Source organism: Nyctereutes procyonoides, unplaced genomic scaffold, assembly GCF_905146905.1.
Source record: "Nyctereutes procyonoides isolate TBG_1078 unplaced genomic scaffold, NYPRO_anot_genome, whole genome shotgun sequence".
NCBI lineage: Eukaryota > Metazoa > Chordata > Mammalia > Carnivora > Canidae > Nyctereutes > Nyctereutes procyonoides.
In genome coordinates, this window is record NW_026575051.1 from 62,278,133 (window position 1) to 62,304,090 (window position 25,958).

At 35.2% G+C, this 25,958-nt stretch overlaps 1 protein-coding gene across 5 annotated transcripts in view; it reads right to left on the reverse strand.

Moving 5' to 3' along the window:
* The window catches only part of HACE1 (HECT domain and ankyrin repeat containing E3 ubiquitin protein ligase 1), a 110,951-nt gene that overhangs the window by 16,837 nt on the left and 68,156 nt on the right, over positions 1–25,958 (reverse strand). For 3 of the 5 annotated variants that reach the window (XM_055329969.1, XM_055329967.1, XM_055329970.1), the window contains 6 exons: positions 13,689–13,800; positions 13,502–13,599; positions 13,207–13,294; positions 8,781–8,930; positions 8,065–8,261; positions 1,916–2,047 (listed from right to left, as the gene is read on the reverse strand). In XM_055329969.1, coding sequence (XP_055185944.1) covers positions 1,916–2,047; positions 8,065–8,261; positions 8,781–8,930; positions 13,207–13,294; positions 13,502–13,599; positions 13,689–13,800 — 777 coding nt within the window. Of the gene's footprint in view, positions 1–1,915; positions 2,048–8,064; positions 8,262–8,780; positions 8,931–13,206; positions 13,295–13,501; positions 13,600–13,688; positions 13,801–25,099; positions 25,166–25,958 lie in introns of all 5 variants that reach the window. The other 2 variants (XM_055329968.1, XM_055329966.1) reach the window with 1 other exon arrangement.

Here is a 25,958-nt window from a genome sequence, read left to right on the forward strand (position 1 = left end):
TAGGATTTTTGTTTCTTGATCTGGGTGATTTTATGGGTACATTCAGTTTGTAAAAATTCATCAAACTTTTCTGATGCGTATACTTTTCTCTACATACACTGTAAATCAATAATAAATTTCGTAAAACTTAGCAGCATCAGTAAATTAGGAGGCAAAGTTTTCGTCAATTATTTACATTGTTGCTATTTGTTTTATACACAGGTCCAGAAAATAATGTAAAATTCTGTTCTGAACTTTACAAGGCGAATTTAGTAAGTACAGTACAGAAAGTCATTTCAGTCATGTTTAATAATAGTTCCTAAATATTCCTCCATTTCTAAATACTAAAAGTAACTTATCACTACGCAAAAACTAGACCAGTCTATATACTAAACAAAACCATTAATCTTAAACCTAAAAATGCAAACAAAAAAACCCCCTCAGAACTGACATTTAATGAAACTAAGTCACAATGGGCTTCAAAATTAACTAGTAAATTCCATTCACTACTATACCAAGATATACTATGAGTGATAAACTAAAAATACTGGCACATATGTAAAATTAAAAGGTATAAATCAATGTACTTATTCATACAGTAAAGTGAAAGGCATAGGGTAAAACTACTTTATGGGAATAATAAAAAACAAAGGATACTTTTCCATTGCTCTAAAATTTACTATTCCAAATTATAATTTTTAAATAAAAAATAGCTATATTCTATTTAAAATACTACATTTTAGTAAGGAGTTAGACAACTCAAAGAGTTTGAAAATAATTTATTATCAATAATGAGAGAAAAAGGATATGAGGGAAAATACAAACATAAATCATATAAAATTAGAAATCCTGTTAGGTCACAGTAAAAAGCAAGCAAATTAAAAGAGCAAAACAAACATTTATTAGGAACTGGAGGCTGGCAAAGAGAGGACTCCATATAGATTTAAAATGGAAAATGATTAAATGATATATATGGTAAAATAAGAAGCTAGAGAAATTAAATACAATAAAAACTAATTCTTCTATTCAGAATGATAAGAAGTTATTATCATTATCTTATACCTCATATGATCTAATAAAAAATTCCTACGTACAGTTCATTTTTGCTTGAACTCTGACCCCATGAAGTCAAAATCCATGTGTAACATCTGAAGTCCCCTAAAACTTAACTGTTAATATCCTACTGTTGACCAGAGGCCTTACTGATAACATAAACAATAAATATATATTTTGTTATTTGTATTACATTTCATATTCTTAGAATAAGGAAACTAGAAAAAGAAAATAGTATTAAGAAAATCAAAAGGAAGGGACATCTGGGAGCCTTAGTCTGTTGAGTGTCCGACTCTTCATTTGGCTTAGGTCATGATCTCAAGATTGTGAGATGGAACCTTACACATGTTCGGTGCCGAGTCTGTAAGATTCTTTCCCCTCCTCCTTCTCCCTCCCACTCTGCTCCTTCCCAACTCATGCATTCTCTTTCTCTCTCTCTCAAGGAAATAAATAAAATCTTTAAAAAGTAAAGAAAATCAAAAGGAAGAAAAGAAGCTATAGCATTATACTGTAAAACATCCACGTTTAAGTTTGAATCCACACAGTTCAAACATGTGCTGTTCAAGGGTGAACTGTAATATGAATATTGCTTTTGAGAAGACTGGCCTTCAATATCTCCCATGTAAAATACTTTTATATGTGTTTCATCTTTGTTTATCACCACCTCACCCCACTTCACACTAAGGAATTGTTACTCTGGTTATTAAACTTAAGAGAACCACATTCACAAATCTTGTAACAAGTCTCTAAACATAAACATTAGACTATAATGTCTTATTATATATGATTTCATTCATCGTAGTACTCCAAAATTATTTCTAAATTATAGCAACTGGAGTCTTGTGTTGTTTTGCAACCACAAAGAACTGATGTTTTTCCTTACCAATTCATATTCATCAAAAAGTTGTATGAGGGAAGGCGGAATGAACATATGAAAGCCCTGTAAAAAAGCATTGATCTGAGGTTGAATGGCTCTAGTCATTCGAAGTTCAGTAACAAGCTGGACATACTCCGCCTATTAAGAAAAAAAAAAGTGAGGATTTTTTTTCAATTTCACATACATAAAGATACTGTTGATACAATCATTTCTCATTGAAGAGGTGAAGGTTTGGAATTAATTTGGTACCATTATTCATAAACCACAGTAAACCCATAATCTACCAATAGCTACACTACTTAGGCCAAAATCCTAGGAATCAATCACCCATGATTTCTCTCATATGCTGTATCAGTGAGTGCTATCAGAACTACCTCCAAAAAACATTCTCAATCTCACCACCTCCACTTCTAGCACCTTGGTCCAAGCCATCATCTTCACCTGGATTACTGTAACATGTGGTATCTCTGTTTCCATTTTTCCCTCTATACAGCTTCTTCCATAACACCAAGTGATTTTTAAAAATATATAAGTATGTTTTATATATAATTCAGATCACATTACTCCTCAAAACACTACGAGGGGCACCTGGGTGGCTCAGTCGGTTCAGTCACCTCTCTCCCTCCCTAAAACAAACAAAAACCCTATAGTGACTTAAGTAAAATTCAAATCACATTCCTAGTCTCTAACGCCCTAAATGATCCAACCTCTGCTTTGCTCTCTTATCTCATTTCTTTCCATTCTCCCCCTGGTTCATTCTCTCTACTCCCCAAACATAAGCTTGTTCAGACCTCAGTGTCTATACTTCCTGGTGCCTCTGACTGAAATATCTCATTAGAATATAATCTTTCTGCAGGCAGGGGCTCTGTTTTGTTTACCAGTATATATTCCCAGCTCCTAAAAAAGTGGCTGTCACTTTGTAAATGTTCAACAAATATCTGAGGGAATGCACACATTCAACAAGTGCATGTAATATATACTCAGAACTTGATAACATGGGTGGTTTAACCATAGTCGATTTGATTCTGAATTAAGGTAAATTATTTTTACACATTTCATTTTAAAATACATCCCCCCAAAAACAAACAAACAAACAAACAAACAAAAAATACAGCATTCCTGAAAACAGTGTCACTTAAAATTTAACTGGAAATAAAGAATGTATTTTGGCTCAGACAAGGATCAATTACCATATCTATCAGTCAATTCTATCAATTGTTATAACTTTATAATTATATCTAAGTGAAACTTTGTGACTTAAAAGCAATATACCATACATAGTTCTCACCTCCCAGGTATGAATGTTCTAAAGAGAGTAAAGAAAGCCTGTTTTAGGTTCCTTCTTTTATTTATTTGGCACTAATCTGATGCTCTGTCCAACCCCACTCCCCAAACATACTCCAGGGGGGAAAGGAAGACCACAACCACTGAGCTAGCAAATTATATATAACCGCTGGCTATGGATTCCCCCATACATGTCAAAGCTACAGAAGTGTCATGGTAGATTCCCCACAGTTCTCCCCAAGCCCCATGTGGCCCCTGGTGCAATCTAGCACAGGAAAAGCTGTCATCTCTGCTATTCAGTCTACTCCCACCCCCAAATCCCATGCCCTACCATCCAAAAGCTTTTCTTTACTGCACAGGAATTAATCAGTTACTACATTTAGGTCATTACTAGAGAGAAGGAGACAAAATTGTGTGCCAATCAAACAGAAACATAAACTAGATTTTTCAGGTCCCATCCAGGAAATAATATATATAGCACTGTTCCAAATGATAACCAGCAGTGATTTCAACATTAGCACATCATTACCTTTTAGTTTATGTCTGCTCTAACTAAACTGACTACACTACTACAATTTTTCTGCTCCATTCATTCATTAATGTTTAAGGCGCTAGTGAGACCCCCTTTTCCCTTAACAAGAGTAGCTTTTTTCCAGAAGGTTTTGTTCTTAGAATCTTACGGTGCTATTCAATAATTATTGTTTAAGACCTTAAATCATGAAGCATAAAAGTAAAAGATTTGTGGGGTGCCTGTGTGGCTCAGTCAATTAAGTGTCTGACTCTTGACTTTGGCTCAGGTCATGATATCAGGGTGTGAGATGGAGCTCCACGCCTGGCTCCATATTGGGCATAAAGGCTGCTTAAGATTCTCTCTCCTGCCTCTGCTCTCCCCTAACCCCACACATGTGCACAAGCACTTTCTCTCTCAAAAAGAAAAGATTTGTGAATTGCTCAAGATACTTTACCTATTTTAATTTGCCACCGCATTTCATATTTATCAGAATAGTACACATTCTGTTTTCAATAAATTAATTCCTATTATTTCCTCACACATTCTTTTTTCTTTTTTTTTTTAATTTTTTTTTTATTTACTTATGATAGTCACAGAGAGAGAGAGAGAGAGAGAGAGAGAGAGAGAGAGAGGCAGAGACACAGGCAGAGGGAGAAGCAGGCTCCATGCACCGGGAGCCCGATGTGGGATTCGATCGCGGGTCTCCAGGATCGCGCCCTGGGCCAAAGGCAGGCGCCAAACCGCTGCGCCACCCAGGGATCCCACACATTCTTTTTTCAAAAATTAATTTCCACGAGTATACTAATCATTCCTTACATGTTTCCTTCTATTCTAATATAAAATATTATTCTAATATTCTAAATATTTTCAACATTTATTTCTGTAACTTTGACTCATAGTTATTGCATATCAATTTGTGGAAATGAGCACCTTCAAATACTAGTTTCCATGTTAAGTTAATTTAAATGTGGATGAATCTTGGTCTAAATTATTTCTCAGAAAAATAATTAAATCCTAACCATCACAAATCCTACTGAGATATTTAGTAAAATAAAGTTTTCCATAAAGCTGAAAGATAACTGTGTTTAACAGAAGAAAATACAAATCCAACTGAGCTAAAAAATCCAACTGAGCTAAAATGTTTTCCTGCTTCCTTAAACATTACACATCCTCAAATGGAACATCAATTAACACTTTCTTGATGATACAATATTACTATGAACATCCACTATTATTACACACTAACAGTATGACAATTCATACTGTGCAGAAATATGCTGGCTACATTCCCACTACCTATGAATCCAAGTGACTTGCCTCCCCACACTTTATGCTCCTGCATAACTACATCAAATATCTTACATGCTTCAATAAGGAAAACAGATGACAATCAGTTCACAAAGGAAACAATCAGTTCACATAGAGTTGCACAATTAAACCTAAACTATCATTTTCTTTCAAGTTATTATAAGAGATTGATATAACTTGGGGACAGGGGATCTTTTTTTATCCCTAACAGATGGCATATCCTAGGAGTCATATTTGCTCCCACCTGAGATATATGGTCTATTCTTTGAAGGCATAAAATAATACCAGATGCCAAAGGATTAAATTGAAGAATTAATCATATTAAAGAATCTTAATACTTTTACTAGTGAAGTATATTAATACATAGAAAGCTTTCAATTGGAAAGCCTCAGCATGGAAACAACAGCAACAAAAAAGAGCCTTAGCAACTTTTTTCTGGCTTAACTCTGACTCTGGTAACTGATATAAAATAGATAAGCAAAAAAGAAACTGTTCAGCGAAAAACGTAACACTGAGATTAGGAAGACTGAACTTGTGGACATTATGTTCCAGTAAAATTATATGTCCATATTTATAGAAACATTTTGTTTTAATAATCTCCTAGTCTTCTGCATATGTGGAATAAATAATGATCAATTCTCAGAAATATTCCTTAAAATTTTAACTTCTTTTCAGACTTTGAACCTAAATTATGTCTTCTTCTGAGGAATGGCAGTGATGTTGAAAATAAAAACCTTTTTTTTTTTTTTTTTACATTTTATTTATTTATTTGACAGAGAGAGAGCACACAAGCAGGGGGAGCAGCAGGCAGAGGGAGGAGGAGAAGCAGGCTCTCAGCTGAGCAGAAAGCCTGATGTGAGGCTCGATTCCAGGGCCCTGAGATCATGACCTAAGCCGAAGGCAGACACTTAATGAACTGAGCCACCCAAGTGCCCTGAAAATAAACACATTTTTAAGCTATTTTTTCCCCTGAAAATCTTGTTTTTTGAAAGACAGCTAAATAAACCATATTTACTTAAATAAGTTAACTTTTACTAGTGAAAACAAGATGTTCTTTTTTTCCCCTCCTCTAAGCAGAGGAAAAAATTGGGCCACATTTGTAGAACAGTTTGGAATAGTTATTTTTTTAATAATTAACAGTTTAAATGGCATTACTGTTGGCATAATTCAATTTACTGTTTGAATATATATCCTTTAGTGATAAAAGCTTCTTTCTTGAGTTTATCCACTTATTACTGCTCTAGTATGTAAGAGTTCTCATTGAAAATTTCTCTACTGAGAACTCCAAAGGATAACCAGATTTCTTTTGTAGGAATAAGCAGATATGTCAAAAAAGGCAAGAAATTATCTCATTTTCTCCATCCCTCCTGCCATTGTCTTATGAAATCCTCATGAATGCTCCCCACATCAATACCAAAACCACCTATCAGTTGCCCTGACTCCAGTACTGCCCCACTTCAATTCATTCTTCACACTCTAAGCACAGTTTGTTTTTGTGTGTTTTTAATAAACAGAATCCACTGATGAAACTTGCCTCTATAATGTCTGCAATCATCCCTATAGTCTTCAGAATAATTTTCAAATTCTTAATTGTGGATGCAGTCTTTCAGAATTTGGCCCCTGACTACTCCCCTCATCTTTTACCACTCATTTATTTTGCAATCCAAGACAACTCTTAAATACCTGTGGTTCCCTGAACACATCATGCTTTGTCATCCTTGACTTCCTATAAGCCTAGAACATTTCTGTTTTCCCCCCCTTACTCCTATTTGGCCATTTAATGCTTCTCCTCTATAATTCAACTCCTATGCCATCTCCTCTATTCCCTGAAATCCTGTCTTACCCCACCCCTATTTCTTTCTCTCCCAGGCAGAATGAACTTCATGATTCACTGTAAAAATGTTATTAGCACTTAAAACTCATGTAGCTTACTCTTCAGTTCTAGGAGATAGAACTGAAGTTGTAAGAAAACCTGTCACTTCTAACTCAAAATTTATGGTTCCATGATTCTAGCTTTTGGTCAAGAATAAAAAAGAGAAAGTGAAAAGTAAAAGCAAAACTTTTAAAGAAAGAAGAAAATACTATTTAAATGTAAATGTTCAGTTTCTGGGAATTCAGCCATTTTCAAAAGTGACACCAGAGTTTAATTATTTTTTAAGATTTTTAAACAAATTGACAGATACAAAATTAATTAAAAGAGCATTATGTTTCAAATGTGGAACTGATATACATTCTTCTGCCTACAACATTTGTATTTATTTAATGTACTCCTTTTTAAACAAAGGTATTTTCATCTATTCGGATGAAAATTTTCCCTGTATAATTCCCAAAGCCTTTCCATAAAATTTAGGAATAAATGACTCCCCCATGTGGAGATCAGCTTACACAGATTTTCTCGTACTAACAAGTTTGGCAACTCATTTAAGCTTCAATATGCTTACAGATTTTGAAGTTGAGCTCCAAATGGGACATTATAACTTTATACCTATAGAGACAAGGAAGTAAAAAGCTAGCTCTAAAGTAACAAAAAAGTTCATGAAAGAAATATATGTTAAAAAATAACAAAATCTCTAAAAAACATGGTTTGAAATTTTTATTTGTAAATTGAATATGTTAACAATCTTAAAGCAAGCAATCAATTTAAGATGCAGGTATTTTTCTAAAGATTTTTTATTTAAAAAATTAATCAGGTTGCTTATTGAGTAAGCATTAAATGTTTAAACATCACGAATGTGATGATCTTGATGTAAACTTCTATCTCTAGTCAATTTTTTCAAAAAAGAGATGCCCAATTTACATATCCACTGAATTGTGCTCTAAGGCTGTTTCAGGAACTGCCTCATCTATCCAACACAATAGTAAAATGATTCTTCCCAACTCAAAGTTTGATATTTGATGGTTTAGTTAATTTAAATATTTTATCTATTATAAAATGTTATGAAACTCTTTTAACAGCAAAGTTTTTCTAGCTAGTGTCAGGAGGCTAGAGTAATCAGCAAACTATCAGGGCCAAGTTACAAACAATGGCTAAGATAAATATTTGAATACTCACTTTGTTATTTTGTGTCACAAGAATACTTCCACCCCCAGGTTTCAAAGGCACCTCTTCCATTGCTCCAAACACATCAGTTTCAACAGAAAAGGTTAGTTCTAGACCCAGATCACTAATGTCATTATCTAAAATCCACTGCAAATTTTTGGCATATTCTGGATCAATGGATGCCACATCTTGGTAATTTACAGGGATACCTAAAAATGCAAACATAGAGCAGTTAGAGTCTAAATGTGTCTGCCTTTCCTTGTTTAATGGTAAAATACTGCCCTCTACAGATATTACATAAAACTGCAAAATATAATCCAATTCACAGCATGATTTAAAATGGAGGCTAATTACTGGATTTGGAAGTCTGTTAACTTTAAGTTTGTGGGTTTTTCCACATTTTTATAATATAATCTTTCTTTGAAATCGCTACACAGGAAAATTATCAGATCCTTCAAAAAGTGCCAATTCTCTTAAGTGTATTCATACTAAAATGCATCCTCAGCATAAACATATATACACTAAAATGATCAACAATTTTTTCAGCAAAAAAAGTAGATTTTTTTTACTCCCCCAAGCTCCCAAATGCCTTACATATACAGATAGCTTCCAAGTGAAATAAAAATTACCCCATCCAAAACACCACCACTTATCTACTTAGTTTTTCCTTAAGATTCTAAGAAAAACATTTTGAATAAATGCCTATGGAATTAACAGTAGAGCCATACCAAGAATGTGCTTATAGAACGATCTTGTGAAGTAAATGTTGACCAGCTGCCTGTGGTTCAAAGCTAATCCCAAGATCTGTCCAGCAAACCGGAAATAGTTCAAGTGATCAGGATTTACATAGGAATTACTATTAGGCTGAAAAGTTGTTCCTATTAAAATAAATATGAAATAAATATGAAATAATTTATTTCTAGGAATCCAGATGCAGAAGAAAGATCATTTTCAGTGCTGATAAATCAGTTCATATACAACTTCAGTAAAACCAGGGTTACATTATGTATAAACTTCCACCAGAATGTTCTTTGTGGAATATATGACAATGGAATTGTCAGAAGATAATCATTAATTCACACATACTTATCAGAGTAAATCTTTGCAGAGAAAATTTTAGAATACTTTTAACTGAAAGCAGTTGGAAGATGTGTCAGAGAGATCCTGGAAATAATATACTAAAAGATAACATACCTAACACATTTTCCTCAGCAGTATAGAAATACTAGGCTGTGAATTAGGGCAGGCATAGTTTCATTCATCTATACACACCCAGTGCAGTAGATTTTCACACTTTTTGCTCCTTATGGAATAGAGCACTAAAAAAGAATAACTAAAAATTTTAAACTACAACTGTTCTTAAGTGATTATCTCGATGCCTTTTACCAATCACCTAAATCCACAAGTCAACTGATTATTCCTCCCAACAAGTAATCAACTTTATTTTTTTAAAAGATTTTACTTATTTGAGAGAGAGAGGGTGAGAGAGCATGTGCCAGCAGGGGGAAGACAGAGGGAAAGGGAAAGAGAAAATCTCTAGCAGACTCTCCAGTGAGCCCAGAGGCCGACTTGGGCTTATCTCACAACCCTGAGATCATGACCTGAGCCGAAACCGAGAGTTGGACACTTGAGCAACTGAGCCACCCACTGGCAAAGGCAAGAGGTACCAATTACTGTCAAAACCTAGTATGATTCCACTATTATGGAAAACGGTCTGGAAATAGATAGTGGTGATGGTTACACAACACTGCCAACATACTTAATGCTAGTGAATTTAAAATAGATTTTATGTTCTATATTTTATGATGATGCAAACAAAAGTCGAAAAACAATCTAGTGCAGTGGAAAATCTAATACCAAGACCTCAACTTTAAAGAACTCTTTTTGTATTTTTCTGTAATGATCACTAACTGTGAACACAACTCTCATACATTCAACAAATATTTATTGAGCTTTTGCTGTTTACTATTCTTCTAGGCACTTACACCCAACAAAAGAATAACTGCTTAATCTAATGAAATAGTATCCAAAAATAACATAAAATAAAGGAAAAGTGGAAAGTGAGATGTTTGGTCATTTGGTATATATATTTTGACAATAATTCACTTTATGCGTTGCTGATCTTTGACTTTTCACTACTGGCACAAGACTACATTGCTGAGATCAGTTTACTTAGATCGAAGGTAAAAACTTAGAAGCTTATGGTCTATTGACTTAAAAGTGCCACATGAAGCTAGTCATTCACTGTCAAGTACCTTTTAAGAATCATTCCCAGTCATGCGAAAGACTGGGTATGAAAAGTCAAAGAAAAGTTTTGTTAGATGAAAAAAGACTTCAAGGACAAACATAACTATAATGCCAAAAATATAGTAATATAAGAATAGTCACAAATATTTTTGAATGCTAAGGCTATTAAAAATAGTGAATGCTAAGGCTATCGATGAATCGATCAGCAAAGATCTTTGATAACTCAACCTTGTCCCCTAGGTCTGTGATTCCTTTGCTAAGTACTTTCTTGGAAATCTATGTTATTAAAAAGAACAGATAAGGAGAAGGAGAAATGAAAAAAAATAAAGAAGGAAACAAATGGGGGGAAAAATCTATTTTTTTCCTGCAGTAATAGTTTAAAACTACTCAGCAAAGAAGTAATAGGTTTTTAACTTGAAAACTACTTAAAACAGAACACAAAGTTTGGGTTCTGTTTTAAGTTCAAAATAAATGTAACTATGACACAGCTATTTTCATTACCTGAGAAAAATCCCAGTGAAGAAGAAAATATCATTTTCCACACAATAATAGCTTCTAATAATTATTTCTGCTTTTTATGTGCCAGGCACTAGACTAAGCACTTTTTATGTAACAGCTGATTGATTTGTCTCTCACCACATTACAAAACATTCATTATCACCATTTTCAAATGGAAAAAATTGAGATCCTGAAAGGTTACATTTACTGGCCCAAGATAACAAGAGGAGCAGAGCAGGACTCACACCCAGGGTCAAAGGCTGAGATGCTACAGTAAGCATCTTAATTTAATTAGAAAGCAAGTTTTAAAGAAATTATTATAGACATGAGGACTATCCAAACATTTCCTACATTTTGGAATTTTTAATTGAAAATTTTAATATAAGTCACTTCATGTCAACTAAACTTAAAAACAAGGAACTATTTCACTGAGATTTTAATTTATGAATACTGTGACCCCAAAGAGAAGACTTACATGGCTTACAAAAAAGGACAAATCACAATCTTTATGATCTCTATGCTTCAATATATGCTCTGCTGATACAGTCATAGTAAGAGAAATTACCTTGACTGAAGATTCCACACCAAATCTGTTTTTTTTTTTTTCAGGTATGAAACTAAACAGACTCAGAATAAGGGACTATAAAGAAATGAAATAAACCTAAAATATAATGCTCTAATGCTAAATCTTTCTTCAGAGATCAGGCCTAACTAAACTCAGCACCTCCTCAAACTTGTCATAAAAACAACCAAGACACCAAATTCACCTCAGCACAAATAATCAGAAGTTACAGAATTAAAACAGATAGTCACATATTCCTCAATACCTTCAAACAGACCATGTGTGTCTGAGGAGCCCAGCACACAGGTGAATACCTGTTCCCTACCATCACTGCAGCCCACCACCACCTTACCACTCCTAAAGTCATCTTTCTTAGTGGAGTTTTGCCTGCTGGTTTGGTTAGAGACGAGAAGGTACAATTAATGATGCATTCTCTCCATATATATATATATATATATATATATATATATATATATAACAACAAAACAACTTAAACATTAGGAAAGAAATGATTTTCAGGAAATAAAAGCAACTGTGTAAAGCATTTAAAACTGAAATCCCAAATAAATAAATAAATAAATCTGAAATCCCTTCTTCACTTGTATATGTCTTTCTCAAGTTAGAGAATTGTCAAGTATTCCTCATATAGATGAGGTGGTAACCACTTCCATTTAGCCTACAATATCAAATTAGAATTATGCAAGTCGGAAGCACTATTTCAATAAACAGTTCATCTGTATTATAAAATAAGAAGAGCTTTTTTTAATTGGCCAGGTTTCAATCTTTTAAAAGGACTGAAAACTAAGTTACTATACATAAGTAGATTATAAGTTAAGATTTAATACCATGATTTCTAGACTGTTTTTTATGACCAATTAAATTTTAAGATTTGGCAATCAGAGAAGGACAAACATTATATGGTTTCATTCATTCGGAGAATATAAAAAATAGTGAAAGGGATTAAAAGGGGAAGGAGAGAAAATGAGTGGGAAGTATCAGAGAGGGTGACAGGATATGAGAGACTCCTAACTCTGGGAACCAAACAAGGGGTAGTGGAAAGGGAGGTGAGCGGGGGGACGGGGTGCGGTGACTGGGTGACGGACACTGACGGGGTGGAGGGGCACTTGACAGGATGAGCACTGGGTGTTATACTGTATGTTGGCGAATTGAACTCCAAAAAAATATATATACAAAAAAAAATTTTAAGACTTGGAAACTCAAATAGGGTTAGCAAATTTGAATTTTTCCAAATTAATATTTAAGTCCATCTACTAGCACTATTTCAGAAAAGGAAATTTTAACTCAAAAAAGTAGTTTAAGGACAATCCTTAAATTGGATAATTTAGTTTTACTTTATAAAGAACTGATGAAAGCTTCCTTAGAGCCAGAACTGGTCCTTGAGATAAATATTTGAGAACCAACTATTTAGAGAACAGAATGCTAGACTGAGGAGCCCCTGGGGTGGCTCAGTCAGTAAAATGTCTTCCTTCGGCAGGTCATGATGATACCAGGGTTCTGGGATTGAGCCCCGTATCGAACTCCTGCTGAGCAGGGAGTCCGCTTCACCCTCTCCCTCTCCATCTGTGTTCTCGCTCTCTCAAATAAATAAATAAAATATTTTTTTAAAAAAGAATGCTAGACTGAATCAGGTTCCACTCATGATCCTACTGCTCATTAACTATGTTAATGTAGATAAAAACTCTGAATTTCAATGTTCTTTTCTATGATATGGGAATACTCCACACCTAGCTCATAGAATTACTATGGGAATCAAAGGATAAAGTGCACTGAAGTAGTTTGAAAATATGAGAAGCCACAGAAAAAGTCATGTAGACTGTACAACTTACCATCAGCTGACTGGGTGAACAATGCATAATCAGGATTCACTATCTCATTAGACAGAATATCAAACCACTCACGCACAACACCTTGGCCCTGAGTTTAAGAAAACAAAATTAAGTATCAACAAAATATATTATGGGGAAATCTTTTTCTGAATAATAATAAATTAAAATCATTTCTAATTTCTTCCCTTTTAATTATGTACTAAACTTTATTCAAGTGTGCGTTTCAATCTTTTATATATAAAAGATTTTATATCTTTTATATCTTTTATATAACAGCACTTATTTTTATACCCACCATGCCTTCTTCTCCATGGAACCGTACAGCAATTCCTTGCTTTAGCTTTGCACAGTTTGCTTTTGACACAACTTCACAGCTACTCCTAAAAATAGAATCTAAATATGTAGCATTGGTTAATTTTATATATTAGAACTTTCAAGAACTAATATTTTGTGCCTCACACACATCAATTTATTAAACATACCTCTGTGAACAAGCAGGATATCATTTTCATTCACTGGCCTGTGCACCATGTCAGAATCTGGTTGTCCTGAGTGCAAATGTTCATAGAACCACTCACAGCGATCTTTAAATGGCTACCCCAACAAATGACAGTAAAATATGTTAGCAGTATTTCAGTTACTATCAGATTATTTGATGAGCCTACTAATGCCCTTTCTACAAATAATCATTCTTAGACCTTTATTTGTAATAAATAGTTCTAGATAATGTTCTGACATTTCAAAACCTATTCACAAAAAGGCAAATCTTAGCTGAAATACTTTGATCACAGAGAGTATTTTTTTAAATAACCAACATTTTTAATAGAAAAGACTTGATAAATTGGGTTATGTCTAAAAACTTAATATCAGATATGTAATTGATGGCATTACTCCCAATTTCCTTTAAGCCCAACAATGCTTTTAGGAATGAATTTCCAAATCCAGAAAAATTACATTGCATGTTACACTTAATTCTTCATGAAAATAATCTTCTACCTTTATTCTCTCTCTCTCTCTCTTTTTTTTTTTTTGAGATAGAGAAAGAGTGCGTGCTCAGGCTGGGGGAGGGGCAGAGGGCGGAGAGGGAATCTCAAGCAGAATCTGCACTGAGCCTGGAGCCTGACACAGGCTTTGGTCCCAGGGCCGTGAGATCATGACCTGAGCTGAAATCAACAGTCAGATGCTTAATCGACTCAGCCACTCTGGCGCCCCTATCTAACTTTACTCTTATTTCTATTCTTTGAATATGTACTGTAAACCTTGACTATTGGGATATTTTTTCTTATTTAATATAGGTGCCTGACCTTGATTGCCAAGGCAACCACTTCAAAGAGGCATCTACTCCAAAGATGGCTATTTCAAATAAATAGAACGCCAGCCACATAACTTGATAAAGAGCCAGGCCATTTTCCCACATGGAGGTTCCTCTGTTTTAGAAATCTTGGTTGATTTCTATAACTAACCATTTGGCCCACCTGTTTTTCCCCTTCCCGTGCTTGAAATTCCCACTTGTATGTTTTAGATTCAATAGTGAGTCTGTGAAACCCTAGGCTCCCACCTCAACCACAGTAAAAGCAGAACCTCAGGCCCATGTGTGTTATCATGCTTGCACATATGCACACACTCTCCCATTCCCCCACCTCCACCATGTGTGCTGCGTAATATCCAGATCCCATAAGTAATAAACCTTTATATATTTTTTTCAGTTTCCTGATGGTTAATGTTAAAGGGCATTTTGCAATCATAATAAGAACCACAAGGGCTGGTCTAGGCACAAGCTGAGGCTTGTTATCGACAGGCTGAGACCAATATACAACCATTGCCATAGTTCGCAGGACTGCTTGATTGCCCTTGCAATTAACCAACAGGACTGCTTTTACCTACAATTTGCCTATTAATTGCCAAACTCATCATCTGAGAAAGAAGCAGCTTTAGCTGGGGTCTGTTGTGTTGCTACGTGCTTTCACACATCGCCTGTGTTGTGTGTTGCCTGAAGTATCCAACCTAAAAGGTCACAGCTGCCATAATAATGCAAGAATATCCCCAGAGCAGCATGATTAAAGCCATATGGTCTAATGAGATGATCAGACTACTAATTGTAAAGGTCTTAATTGACAATATGTATAAGGGTCCTCCAAAGCCAAGGAGATTGAGGGAGGGTGGATTAGACTGCAAGGCTACTGTCACTGCCCAAGGAGGGTTCTGGGCCAAAGGTAGATAGAAATAATTCCCTTAGCTAAGGAGGAATTGGAGATTTCCACTTGCAACCACTGAGTCAAATGGGTTGTGCCCAAATAGATGTCCTAACTCAGAAGAGAGAAACAGTCTTGCAAATGGAAGCCAATAGCACCACAGGGGGGAACATATAACAGAGGCCTACAGCCTCTGTGCCACCACTTCACTCACCACCATTGCTACTTGTCCCCTGACCCAATAGGATACTATGGATTCAATCCCAAGTGTGGTACTGCTAAAAAATTAATGGACAAACATAAATGTCCTAAAGAATCTAAGAACCCTGAGGAGGCATAGCAGCTCCTTGATAAATACAAAACCTCATGGACACTTCCTAGGTATTACTCAATTATGCACACCAAAATGCCAAGACTCTGGTTTATGCTCCAGAGGCCGAGAGGCTTTTCCCAAAGACCCTGAGCATATCACGCTACCGAAGGCAGACTCCAACTCCAAAGAGGTTTCTTGAGACACCCTGAAAAGGAAAGCGCCACCTACAAAGAGCACCTACCTGACAGTGATGTCATCCAAAATTTCCTGGTTAACTAGTTTTCCAGTAAGATTAAGGTAACAGGATAAAAACAAGAAGTAGAAATTGAGATCAAAAGCTATATCTTAACTGATATAAATTCAAACCTTTCTTAAATATTTTATGCAGCAGGAAAGAGAAAGGAGAACTAATTGATTATTGCAGGTTTTCCTGTTTGTTTGGAACAGGCTCTGAACTGTTGTTACTCGCAGCGGCTAAAATGCACCAACTGGGTGGTATCTCTCAAGACTCTAAAACCCATAGCTTTCTTTAAGATCCATCTGGGCTATAATGCTCATTCCTTCTGAGAGAGTACAGATTCTGAGCCCTCTCAGCTTTCTGCTGAACAGGGCATAACTATAAACATGCTTCATGAGGTTTCCCTGCTATCAAGGGAAGAGCAAACAGGGTAGGGTTATCAAGGCCTCTCTTGAGAAAGAAGACGGAAATAGGAAGACAAAGGCCCCTAGAGCCATTGATGTTCATATTCTAGGCCTCCCTCTTCTCACTTGGACATGTGCTGTCTGGCACCGTACCCATCCTTCCATCACAGTGATCATTGCTAAGGCTTCCAGAAGTGGCCCATCTCCTACTACACAAAATTCCCATGGTCCAACTGGTTCATCATTTCTATGACCACAGTGATCCAGATGACCCCTTCTTCATTTCCAACCTGAAGAAACCCCATTTGACCTTGAGTCTAGAGGATTATTTCACAAGGCACTTCCCCTAAATACAGGGTTGCACTACTACATTTTATTTTGACATCAGAAACCATCAAAAAAGCACTAGAACTCCTAGGAGAAAACTTATATTCTTTCTCTATCCCTTGAAGATGTAAATACTACAGTGACTTTGAAAAGTAAACACCCTAGGAGGTAACTAAAACTCTGCCCAGAGTTGCCAGAGACTGAAAGGAAAAAAGAGGGGAAAACCTTTTAAAATACAAAATGCTATAAAAGCTCTTTTGCCCAAACTCTAGTCCCAGCCTCCTTAAGATTATTTGTTAAGGATAAATACAAACCTTAAAAGTCTCCACAAATACTAGTACAAAGCTTTAGCCACTGGAGCAGGCAACCTTAACTTATTCTGTCTGCCAATTTGGATTCAGCTGTTATTTATACGATAGTGAATTTTATACTGTTGTACCTGATTCATGACTAGAATGCTGGAATTGATGCTGCAGGTCTCTGTGTCTGCCTGTATGTTTATGTGTATCTATGCGTATGTTATATGTGTATGATTTTTTTCTTCTCTCAACCTCTAGATGGTACTGCCAAAATTAATTTGCAAAAGAACTCTATTTAATTAGCTTAAAAATAAGCACTTATGAATTAAGTCTTCCTAAAACTCTGTAATACTGAAACTAACCCAAATATTTCAAGTTCACATGACCTGGGATAATCTTTGGGAAGTAAAAGCTAGTTTAAATTTGGTTTAATTATGGGATGCCTGGGTGGCTCAGTGGTTGAGCATCTGCCTTTGGCCCAGGGCGTGATCCTGGAGTCCCCAGGATCGAGTCCCGCATCGGGCTCCCTGCATGGAGCCTGCTTCTCCCTCTGCCTGTATCTCTGCCTCTCTCTTTCTGTGTGTTCTCTCATGAATAAATAAATAAAATCTAAAAAAAAAAAAAATGTGGTTTAATTTTTTAAAGTGTCTTCAGATATACACATATTTAATAAAATGCAGATTATATATAATTAACCTATATAATCTATAATTAACATAATTATATCATGCACATATATGTACTGTATGTTAAACACAGAGATCATATAAATATAATGGGAATTATGTTAAATAAATGCAGATAAAAATGTACCTGGATTTACTAGTCAAATAAATTCATGTTATCTCTATTACAAAATCTGTCAGCAAGTAAAGTAGTTGGGCATGATGCTACCTAATGAAGTTTTTCACGGACAGTCTAAACATAATTGGTGTGATCAAGTAATTTAGATAAATGTTAAATGGGATAAGAGTTTCTAGATGAACTTTTCAGGAATAATTATGTGTTATGTCCAGCTAAAACTAGTTTCTAAAATTTTTGTTAACTTTCACCCCTAGAATTTTGCTGAATAAGGGAATTCATTGAATGTCTAAATCATTTCCAAATAAAATACTGAAACATTAATTGCAAAACAAGTCGAAGTTTACCTACTTTTGACCTCTTATCACAGAGGAAACTGAAGATATTTGGGTCTGTTGGTAAGCATGTCTTGTGACACTGAAAAGTTGTACCATGAGGAAATATATATTGATAGAAATTATGAAATATAAACACATAAATTTGCCAACCTAAAGAATGCTGGTATAACAATTCACAAATTTTGCTTTTTACTTTTTATCAGAAATTAAGGTTTCTGAGGGCTAAGAGTTCTAATTAATATATGTAATTACAACTACTAGAAATAATATGGGAAACATCTCTCTGCATGCAAGGAAGGTAGGACATATCTTTAGCTAAGAGAAGGTATGAGGTATGAAGATGTATATTTATTAAGGGAAAAGAAAGTAAATTTGTCTAAAGTAAAACTGGTTATTTCAGAATGGCAAAGAGGAAAATAAAGGATAAAATGGTACAGAAAGTAGAGAAGAAAGAATGAATTTTACCTTGTGGTTGACTTGACTAAAATCGAATTGTTGTTTACAAGGGTTTGTTTGTTTGTTTTTATAAGCTTTAATATCAATACTATGCTTATATAATTTTCTTTCATGTGCTAAAAGGACAAAGTTTTCTTGGAAGTACTGGTCAGTTCTTGATAACAGATTATGAAAGCTTCTGACTTACCTTTTAAGTAATCTAGCTAGAAAGCAAAGATTCTGTGTTTTATCAAAATAATTAACCTGTACTTCATGCTGTTTTGATCAGGTCTTTGATTACTTAAGCAAACAGCATCTTCTCAATATTAAAGTAGTTGAATTTTGCTCTTAACTATGTAATCTTCTGTATATACCTTTAAAAATCTTTTGTCATTTTGGCTAAGTAGATAATTATTGTTTCATAATTATCTGTGATCCTATTTAGTCAAATGTCCAAAACCTTTTGATGTTTTTGACTAAATTCCCAAAATCAAATTCTAACTAATGTATTTCTGACCTGGAAATAACTCTGGAATTTTCTACAGAACCCCTGGAACATCTCAAAAGATCTGCTCACTCCCTTTATAAAAAGAGAAACAGTGAATTTAGTTTATTTGCTATGATAACTACATAAGAAGCACTGTCAAATAAGAATGCTGAACCTTCCTTTTGGATATCCTTGTATGAATGGATATATGCTATCAATATAAGTATTCAAGAAATTCTACTGAATTCCGAAAAATCTGATACAAAATGTTTTCAGCCATCACTCCAGTTATCATCTTACAATGTGTCACAGAAATAGCCAAATTTCCTTATTAGTTGTGTTATAATTAACTCTCATCAGATCTTTAAACATGGGCATTTTCAAGTCTTTTATCTTTATCATATTTAAGTCTTTTAGTTTTTTTATCCTTTCCAGTTACTGTTTCACTCTGATGCTTTTGTACAAGTGCTTCTTCATCTTCAAGAAGATTCCTGGAAAGGACACTGACAAACCCAAGTTTCTGATAACTTTCAGATCATATCACTGAACTGGGTAAGAAAGGACAGAACTCTAAGGAAAAACTAGATTCATAAAACTGCTAACAAAAGATTAAGATGAAGAATCACTGGCACTGAATGAACTGATGAGAATGATTATAATTTTTTATGAGTCTTCTTTGAAACACTGTTGGTTCTTTAATCTTCTGTTTTCCAAACTTAAGGAAACTTTTTCTCTTAAGCTACTTACAGCAATTTGGTAAAGAATGCCTTTGTGAACAAAGATGAAACAATCACTGTTACCTTTCATCTGATCCTTCCAGAATTTGGAAGATCCTTCCAGAATTTGGAAACTCTGAGTATTCTTAAATTTTCACAGTAGCATAGTTATTAACATAATCTGTTCTTGTATCACGACACAACTGGAAACAATGGTTATACTATCAAAGGCTTTGAATGGGGCAGCCCGGGTGGCTCAGCGGTTTAGCACAGACTTCAGTCTAGGGTGTGATCCTGGGGTCCCGGGACTGAGTCCCACGTCAGGTTCCTTGCATGGAGCCTGCTTCTCCCTCTGCCTGTCTCTGCTTCTCTCTCTCTCTCTCTCTCTCTCTCTCTCTGTCTCATGAATAAATAAATAAAATCTTAAAAAAAAAAAAGGCTTTGGACGGGATGTTGTATTTGAGAGAGATATGCATAGATTCAGATATGACCAAACAGCTTTAAAAAAGTAAGGCTGACTTTATGGAACCAATTAAGCCCCTTGGGAAAATAAGTTTTACCTTACTTATAGGGTTCCCAGCAGCCTTACCAGATGAGTGAGGAAAGTCACTTCCTGGCAGGCCCGGAACATCAGAATATTTTAAGAACCTCAAAAAATGAGGAATTCACCCAAATCTATTGGTATTATAGGTGAAGTCTGACATCAAGTCCTTGGCTTGGCTTCCCAGCCTTGAGTAGCTTTTAAAAATTCAATCTGAGACTCCTTATGAAAAAATCCACCAGAGCTGACTTACTACATGATCAATAGCTATTCATGCTGCACTTACATAAATAAGCAGGCCAGGTTTAAAGAGACTGGCCTTTCTTAACAAACCCTTTAGCCTTATTTTCCTCATCTCTGATAGAAATGAGGGTGACTACAGAGAGTAAAAATTATGTTTCAGTAATACACCTTTGTGAATATCAGATTTTAGTGCTTTTAATTGTCCTTGAGGTTTTGTTTTTCACCTGTAAACTGAACCAGATCAGGAACTCTTCTAGTATCTTCCAGTATTTGGCTACAACTCTCCAAACTGACACTTCCTATTTTTCTCCCACCCTTCTGACTTGGAATCACAGAGAAATTAAAATTTCCCTTTTCCCAAAGCCAGGAGAGCTAGAATGGAATAACCTGATATAAACTTCAGAAAAATCATTACAATACTTCATATATAGACAATATTTGCACGTGTTGCTGTGTGGGCAATAGTGAGTTTATCTCAACACTTGATGGCATCATCAGAAAATCCAAACTGCAAAGATGCTTTGAGCCTAACATCTAGAAATCCTGCCTCCAGGATTCAGATTTGGTTTATAATTTGCTCCAACCATTAGCCTTTATTTTTCCTTTGTTTCCATAGAAATGCCTTTTATTAAATACCTGATTTCTTACAAATACAAGCCTAATTTTGGGAATCCACTTGCATGACCATCTCCTGAAATGAGATACAACTTTTTAATTAACTGATCTATTTTCATGGCTGGACCTTTCAAGTTTGAGACAATGGCTACAGACTGGATTTCGGACTACTGCCTGCATAATTATTAAGTTTTGCAATTATAATTATATTTAGATGTGTATGTTGTGGGTTACAAAATGCCCTGCAATAAACTTTAGCATATCAGTTACCCAGGCACTTAAGGTCCTCACTATTGACTCCAATGCCTCAGAGTAGTCTGTAAAACTGACAGTTGTTTGGGTTTATTTCCTTTTCATAATGCAAGTGCCTGACTTAAACTTTGATTGCTGTGGCAGCCGCTCCAAAGATGGGCTATCATGAGGAGGGGGTGGGGAGGGGGCACACTGCCAGCCACAAAACTAGATTAAGAGTGCCAGACCACCTCAACATACTGAGGTTCCTTTGTTTTAGAGATCTAGGTTAATTTTAGTCATTAACCATTTGGGGAATTTGTTTTTTCTCTTCCCATGCTTTAAATTCCTGCTCTTATGTTTTAAATTCACCAATAAAGAGTGAGCCCTCAAAACCCTAGCTCCTAACTCAACCCCAGGCTCAGGAGTGCTCTTTCTCTCTACCTGTGACCTCAGAGCATGGCCCTAGGTATGCTGAGTAATTTCCAGGTCCTGTAAGTAATAAACCTTTATATTTTCAAAGTCTTCATGGTTATTGTTGAAGGGTATCACTCAGAACCACAAGGGCAGATGTAGCCATGACACTGGTTATTGGTAAGATGAGACTGACACACAACAGAAGACATACAGCAACTAGAAAAGAACTATTACCCTTTTTCTTCCCTTCCTCCACCCTAAAAACTGAATAATAAGATCTCCTGCAGTAAAGAAGTTTCTACCTTTATGTCAGATAAGCAAACTTGCAAGTGACTTGTAGTTTTTATGATTAATCAGGAAGTATTACATACCTAATGCAGGTAACATAACAGCTTTAAAAATCTCAACTTCATTGTTAAAAATTATTTAATACAGCTTAACTTCTTAATACAGTTAAAGAGATAAGGCCAACATAGGACAAACAATATGTATATAATATCACGTTCTAAATGGTGAAGTACAGACTTCCACTCTCATGGTATAGCGCACTAAGAATGTAGGAAACTATGCAGATGAGGAGAGTCCAAAACTCATGAAGTCACAGTTTGAGCCAGGACATAAAGCTGGGTAAGATGTGCTCAAGCAGGGAGAAGAGACACACCAGGCTAAGGGAGTCCAGAAAAAAAACAAAAACAAAAAAGGCACACACACAAAAAAAAAAGGCACAGAAAGAAAAACTGTACGTCTCCCTAGAAGATGCAGTTAAGGTAATTGCCATAACCAGAGTCCTATCCCTACACATAATGAAGGAAATAAGTTTGTATAAGTACACTTAAGGACATAATTATGGATCCTTAGAATCAAGTGAAGAATACAGGGACCATTGTGGGTATTTGGTCAGAGGGATATAACATGATAAATGTGGTCATTAAAATGAGAGTAGAAGCAATATTAAAGGGAGACCATCTAAGTGGCAGTTTATTAAGTATTGGGTGATAAGGAGTTGGTCATAGGATGAAAGAGAAACAAAAAGGAAATCTGAAAGACATTACTCCTTTGAATAAAGATGAAAAGAGATGATCTCTAGGGATAGAACTTAATGATAGAAACAGCTTAAACGGGGAATACTCTCCCCTCACAATCTACCCCCATAGTCCTAGGGGCAGAGGTGGAAGGATAATTAATGAGGTTTTATATAACCTGAATCTCGGGTTATTTGGGATGTAACTTAGTACTTACTAAGAGCTTGGAAATTAGCACTGGAAAGTGCTGTAGCTGAAGCACTGGAAATAGAGTCATGAACAGATCTGGATTTGGACACAAAGTAAGGTTCTTTGTTCAAGAGATTAAAGATACAGAGAACACCTAGAACAGAGTTTACGATCACAGGTTAGGACTGAGAATCTGCTTACTGAATGATACACATAGCTAGAAAAGACAAAGGAGGACCAAGGTGGTGCAATAACACAAGGCCAAGAGTTTTAAAACTAAGTATGATCAATATCCAAGACCACAAAGGGTATCTTTGAGGCAGTTTGTAGAACACTAGTAAATTTCTTCATGTGAGCTAAATTATATACTAGTTTTGGTTCAAAAGGCTTAAACATTACTTTATTAAGTCTTAATAAAAATATTATTATGAAGGTAACTGGTGAGAGATTAACTTCTGCCTTTTAATACCTGCTCTTTCAGTAAAAAAGAGTAAATGCTCTCTTTTTAAAAGTTAAATGTATTGGGGAATCTGGCTGGCTCATTCAGAGAAGCATGCACTCTTGATCTCTGGGTCTTGAGTTCCAGCCCCATTTGGGGTGTAGAGATTACCAAAATAAACTTTATAAATAAATAAATAAATAAATAAATAAATAAATAAATAAATAAGACTTAACTGTACAATTTTGTCCATAATTCTAATATTCTTTCACTGAAAAAGTACTGCTGTTATCATATAATTACTGGGCATATAAATTTTAATAAACAAACTAGAATATAAAGTGCTTGCAGTTTTAATGATTATTTCTAAAACTCTGGTAAAAGAGGAGAGAAAAAAACATTACACAGAGGTGATACATTCAAGTGAGGGTTCTGAAGTTTGATAAATATGGTTTGGAATCCTGGTTCTGTCACTACTGGGTTTGTGATCTTAGGGGAATTACTAAATCTCTCAGAACTTCAGTTTTCCCACCTGTAAAATAGGGAAATTCAAGAGCTGTGAGGATTAAATGAAATAATGCAAATACAGAATATAACAATAATTGCAATAATTAGTTAACTAATAATTCTTAAAGCACTTGTTTAACCAGGTACCGTTTTAAGCACTTTACACATATTTTTACACATAATCCTCCCAACACTGAGAAAAAGGGATTCATAACATCCCCAGGTCACAGAGGAGAAAAATGTAGCACCAAGAGGTTAAGGAACATGTGAAAATACTCAATATCCAGAATGTTCAAAAAGTAAGTATTGTTCTCATCACTCAGAACAGTGTTAAAATTATTTAACATGATGGAAGATGACAGAAAACTTATTCACCATTGTAAGATAATAAACTATAACCTTTATCTATAACAAGTGAACCAAGAAATAATAGCAAATGGCATTTTTTAAAATAATTCAAATGAAACATTAAAAAGTACAAAATGTGGGACACCTGGGTGGCTCAGTGGTTGAGCGCCTGCCTTCGGCCCAGGACGTGATCCTGGAGGGCCGGGATCAAGTCCCACATGGAGCCTACTTCTCTCTCTATGTCTCTGCCTTTCTCTCTCTCTGTGACTCTCATGAATAAATAAATGAAATATTTAGAAAAATAAAAAAATTTTAAAAATAAAAAGTACAAAATGTTACCTTCAAAAGCTAATAAATGATCTGTAAGAATCAAAACATCACACACATTTATATACACCTAAATAGTCAAAGAGCACGTTTTGTATGTAAAGTTTCTGAGTACCTGCATTTCCATAAAATAATTTGTAAAACAAGACTGATCACAGAGGCTCCTCTTTTTTTTTTTTTTTTTTTTTAAGATTTTATTTACTGATTCATGAGAGACACAGAGAGAGACACAGAGACACAGGCAGAGGGAGAAGCAGGCTCCCTTCAGGGAGCCCGATGTGGGACTCGATCCTGGGACTCAGGGATCACGCCCTGAGCCACAGGCAGATGCTCAACCACTGAGCCACCCAGGCGACCCAACAGAGGTTCCTCTTAAAAGCATTTGTACAGCAATACAAAATGTCTCTCCCTTTAACTACAGGCCACCTAAAAGCCACCAATAGAACAAAAAGTCAATCCCTTACCACAGGTAATTTTGTTCTTTTATATTTTTCGGGTTTTGTGAACCACCTCCAAGTTACAGAAAATTCCTAAATATAAAAGAGTACAAAGCATTTTTCCCTGATATGAGTTAGCTGCCAACATGATATCCAATCACCCTTAAATACTTCAGTGTGTATTTCTTACAATCAAGACAATTCTCCTACATAACCATCAAAACATAACCATCAAAATCAACAAATTAACCCTGATACATTACTATAACTAATTCTTAGATTCCATTTTAAGTTTTATCTGTTCCCTAATAATGTCCTTCACAGTGTAAATGACTCCTGAATTGGATTCAGTTGTCCTGTCTCTTTCACCCTGATACAGTTCTTCAGTGTCTTAATTTTCACGACCTTGATTGATACTTTTAAAAACTGCAGGTCAGTTATTTTGGAGAATGTCCCTCCACTGTAGTCAGTCTGATGATGTTCTTCTCATAATTAAATTCAGGGTGTATATCTTTGGCAGGAATATCAAGGAAGTGATGCCACATTCTCCTCAGTGCATCCTATCAGCTGGCATATTCATATGCCTATTTTGATCACTGCCAAGTTTTCCACTTAGGTTTTTAATCTTTGTAATTCTTAAGCATCCTATTAGTAGATACCCTGAGATTGTAAAAACACCCCACCCCTCATCAAACTTCCCATTTATTAATTTTTTTCAATATAGACTTACAGATTCTAATTTTATTTATAATACTTTGCCATCATTATTTATTTAGATATTCAAATTATTCACCTTTGGCCAGTAGTGTCCATTCAAGCTGGTTCTGTGTCATTCTGACATAATCCTATCACTCTTTGAACAACTTTCTTGCATAAAAAGAGGTTC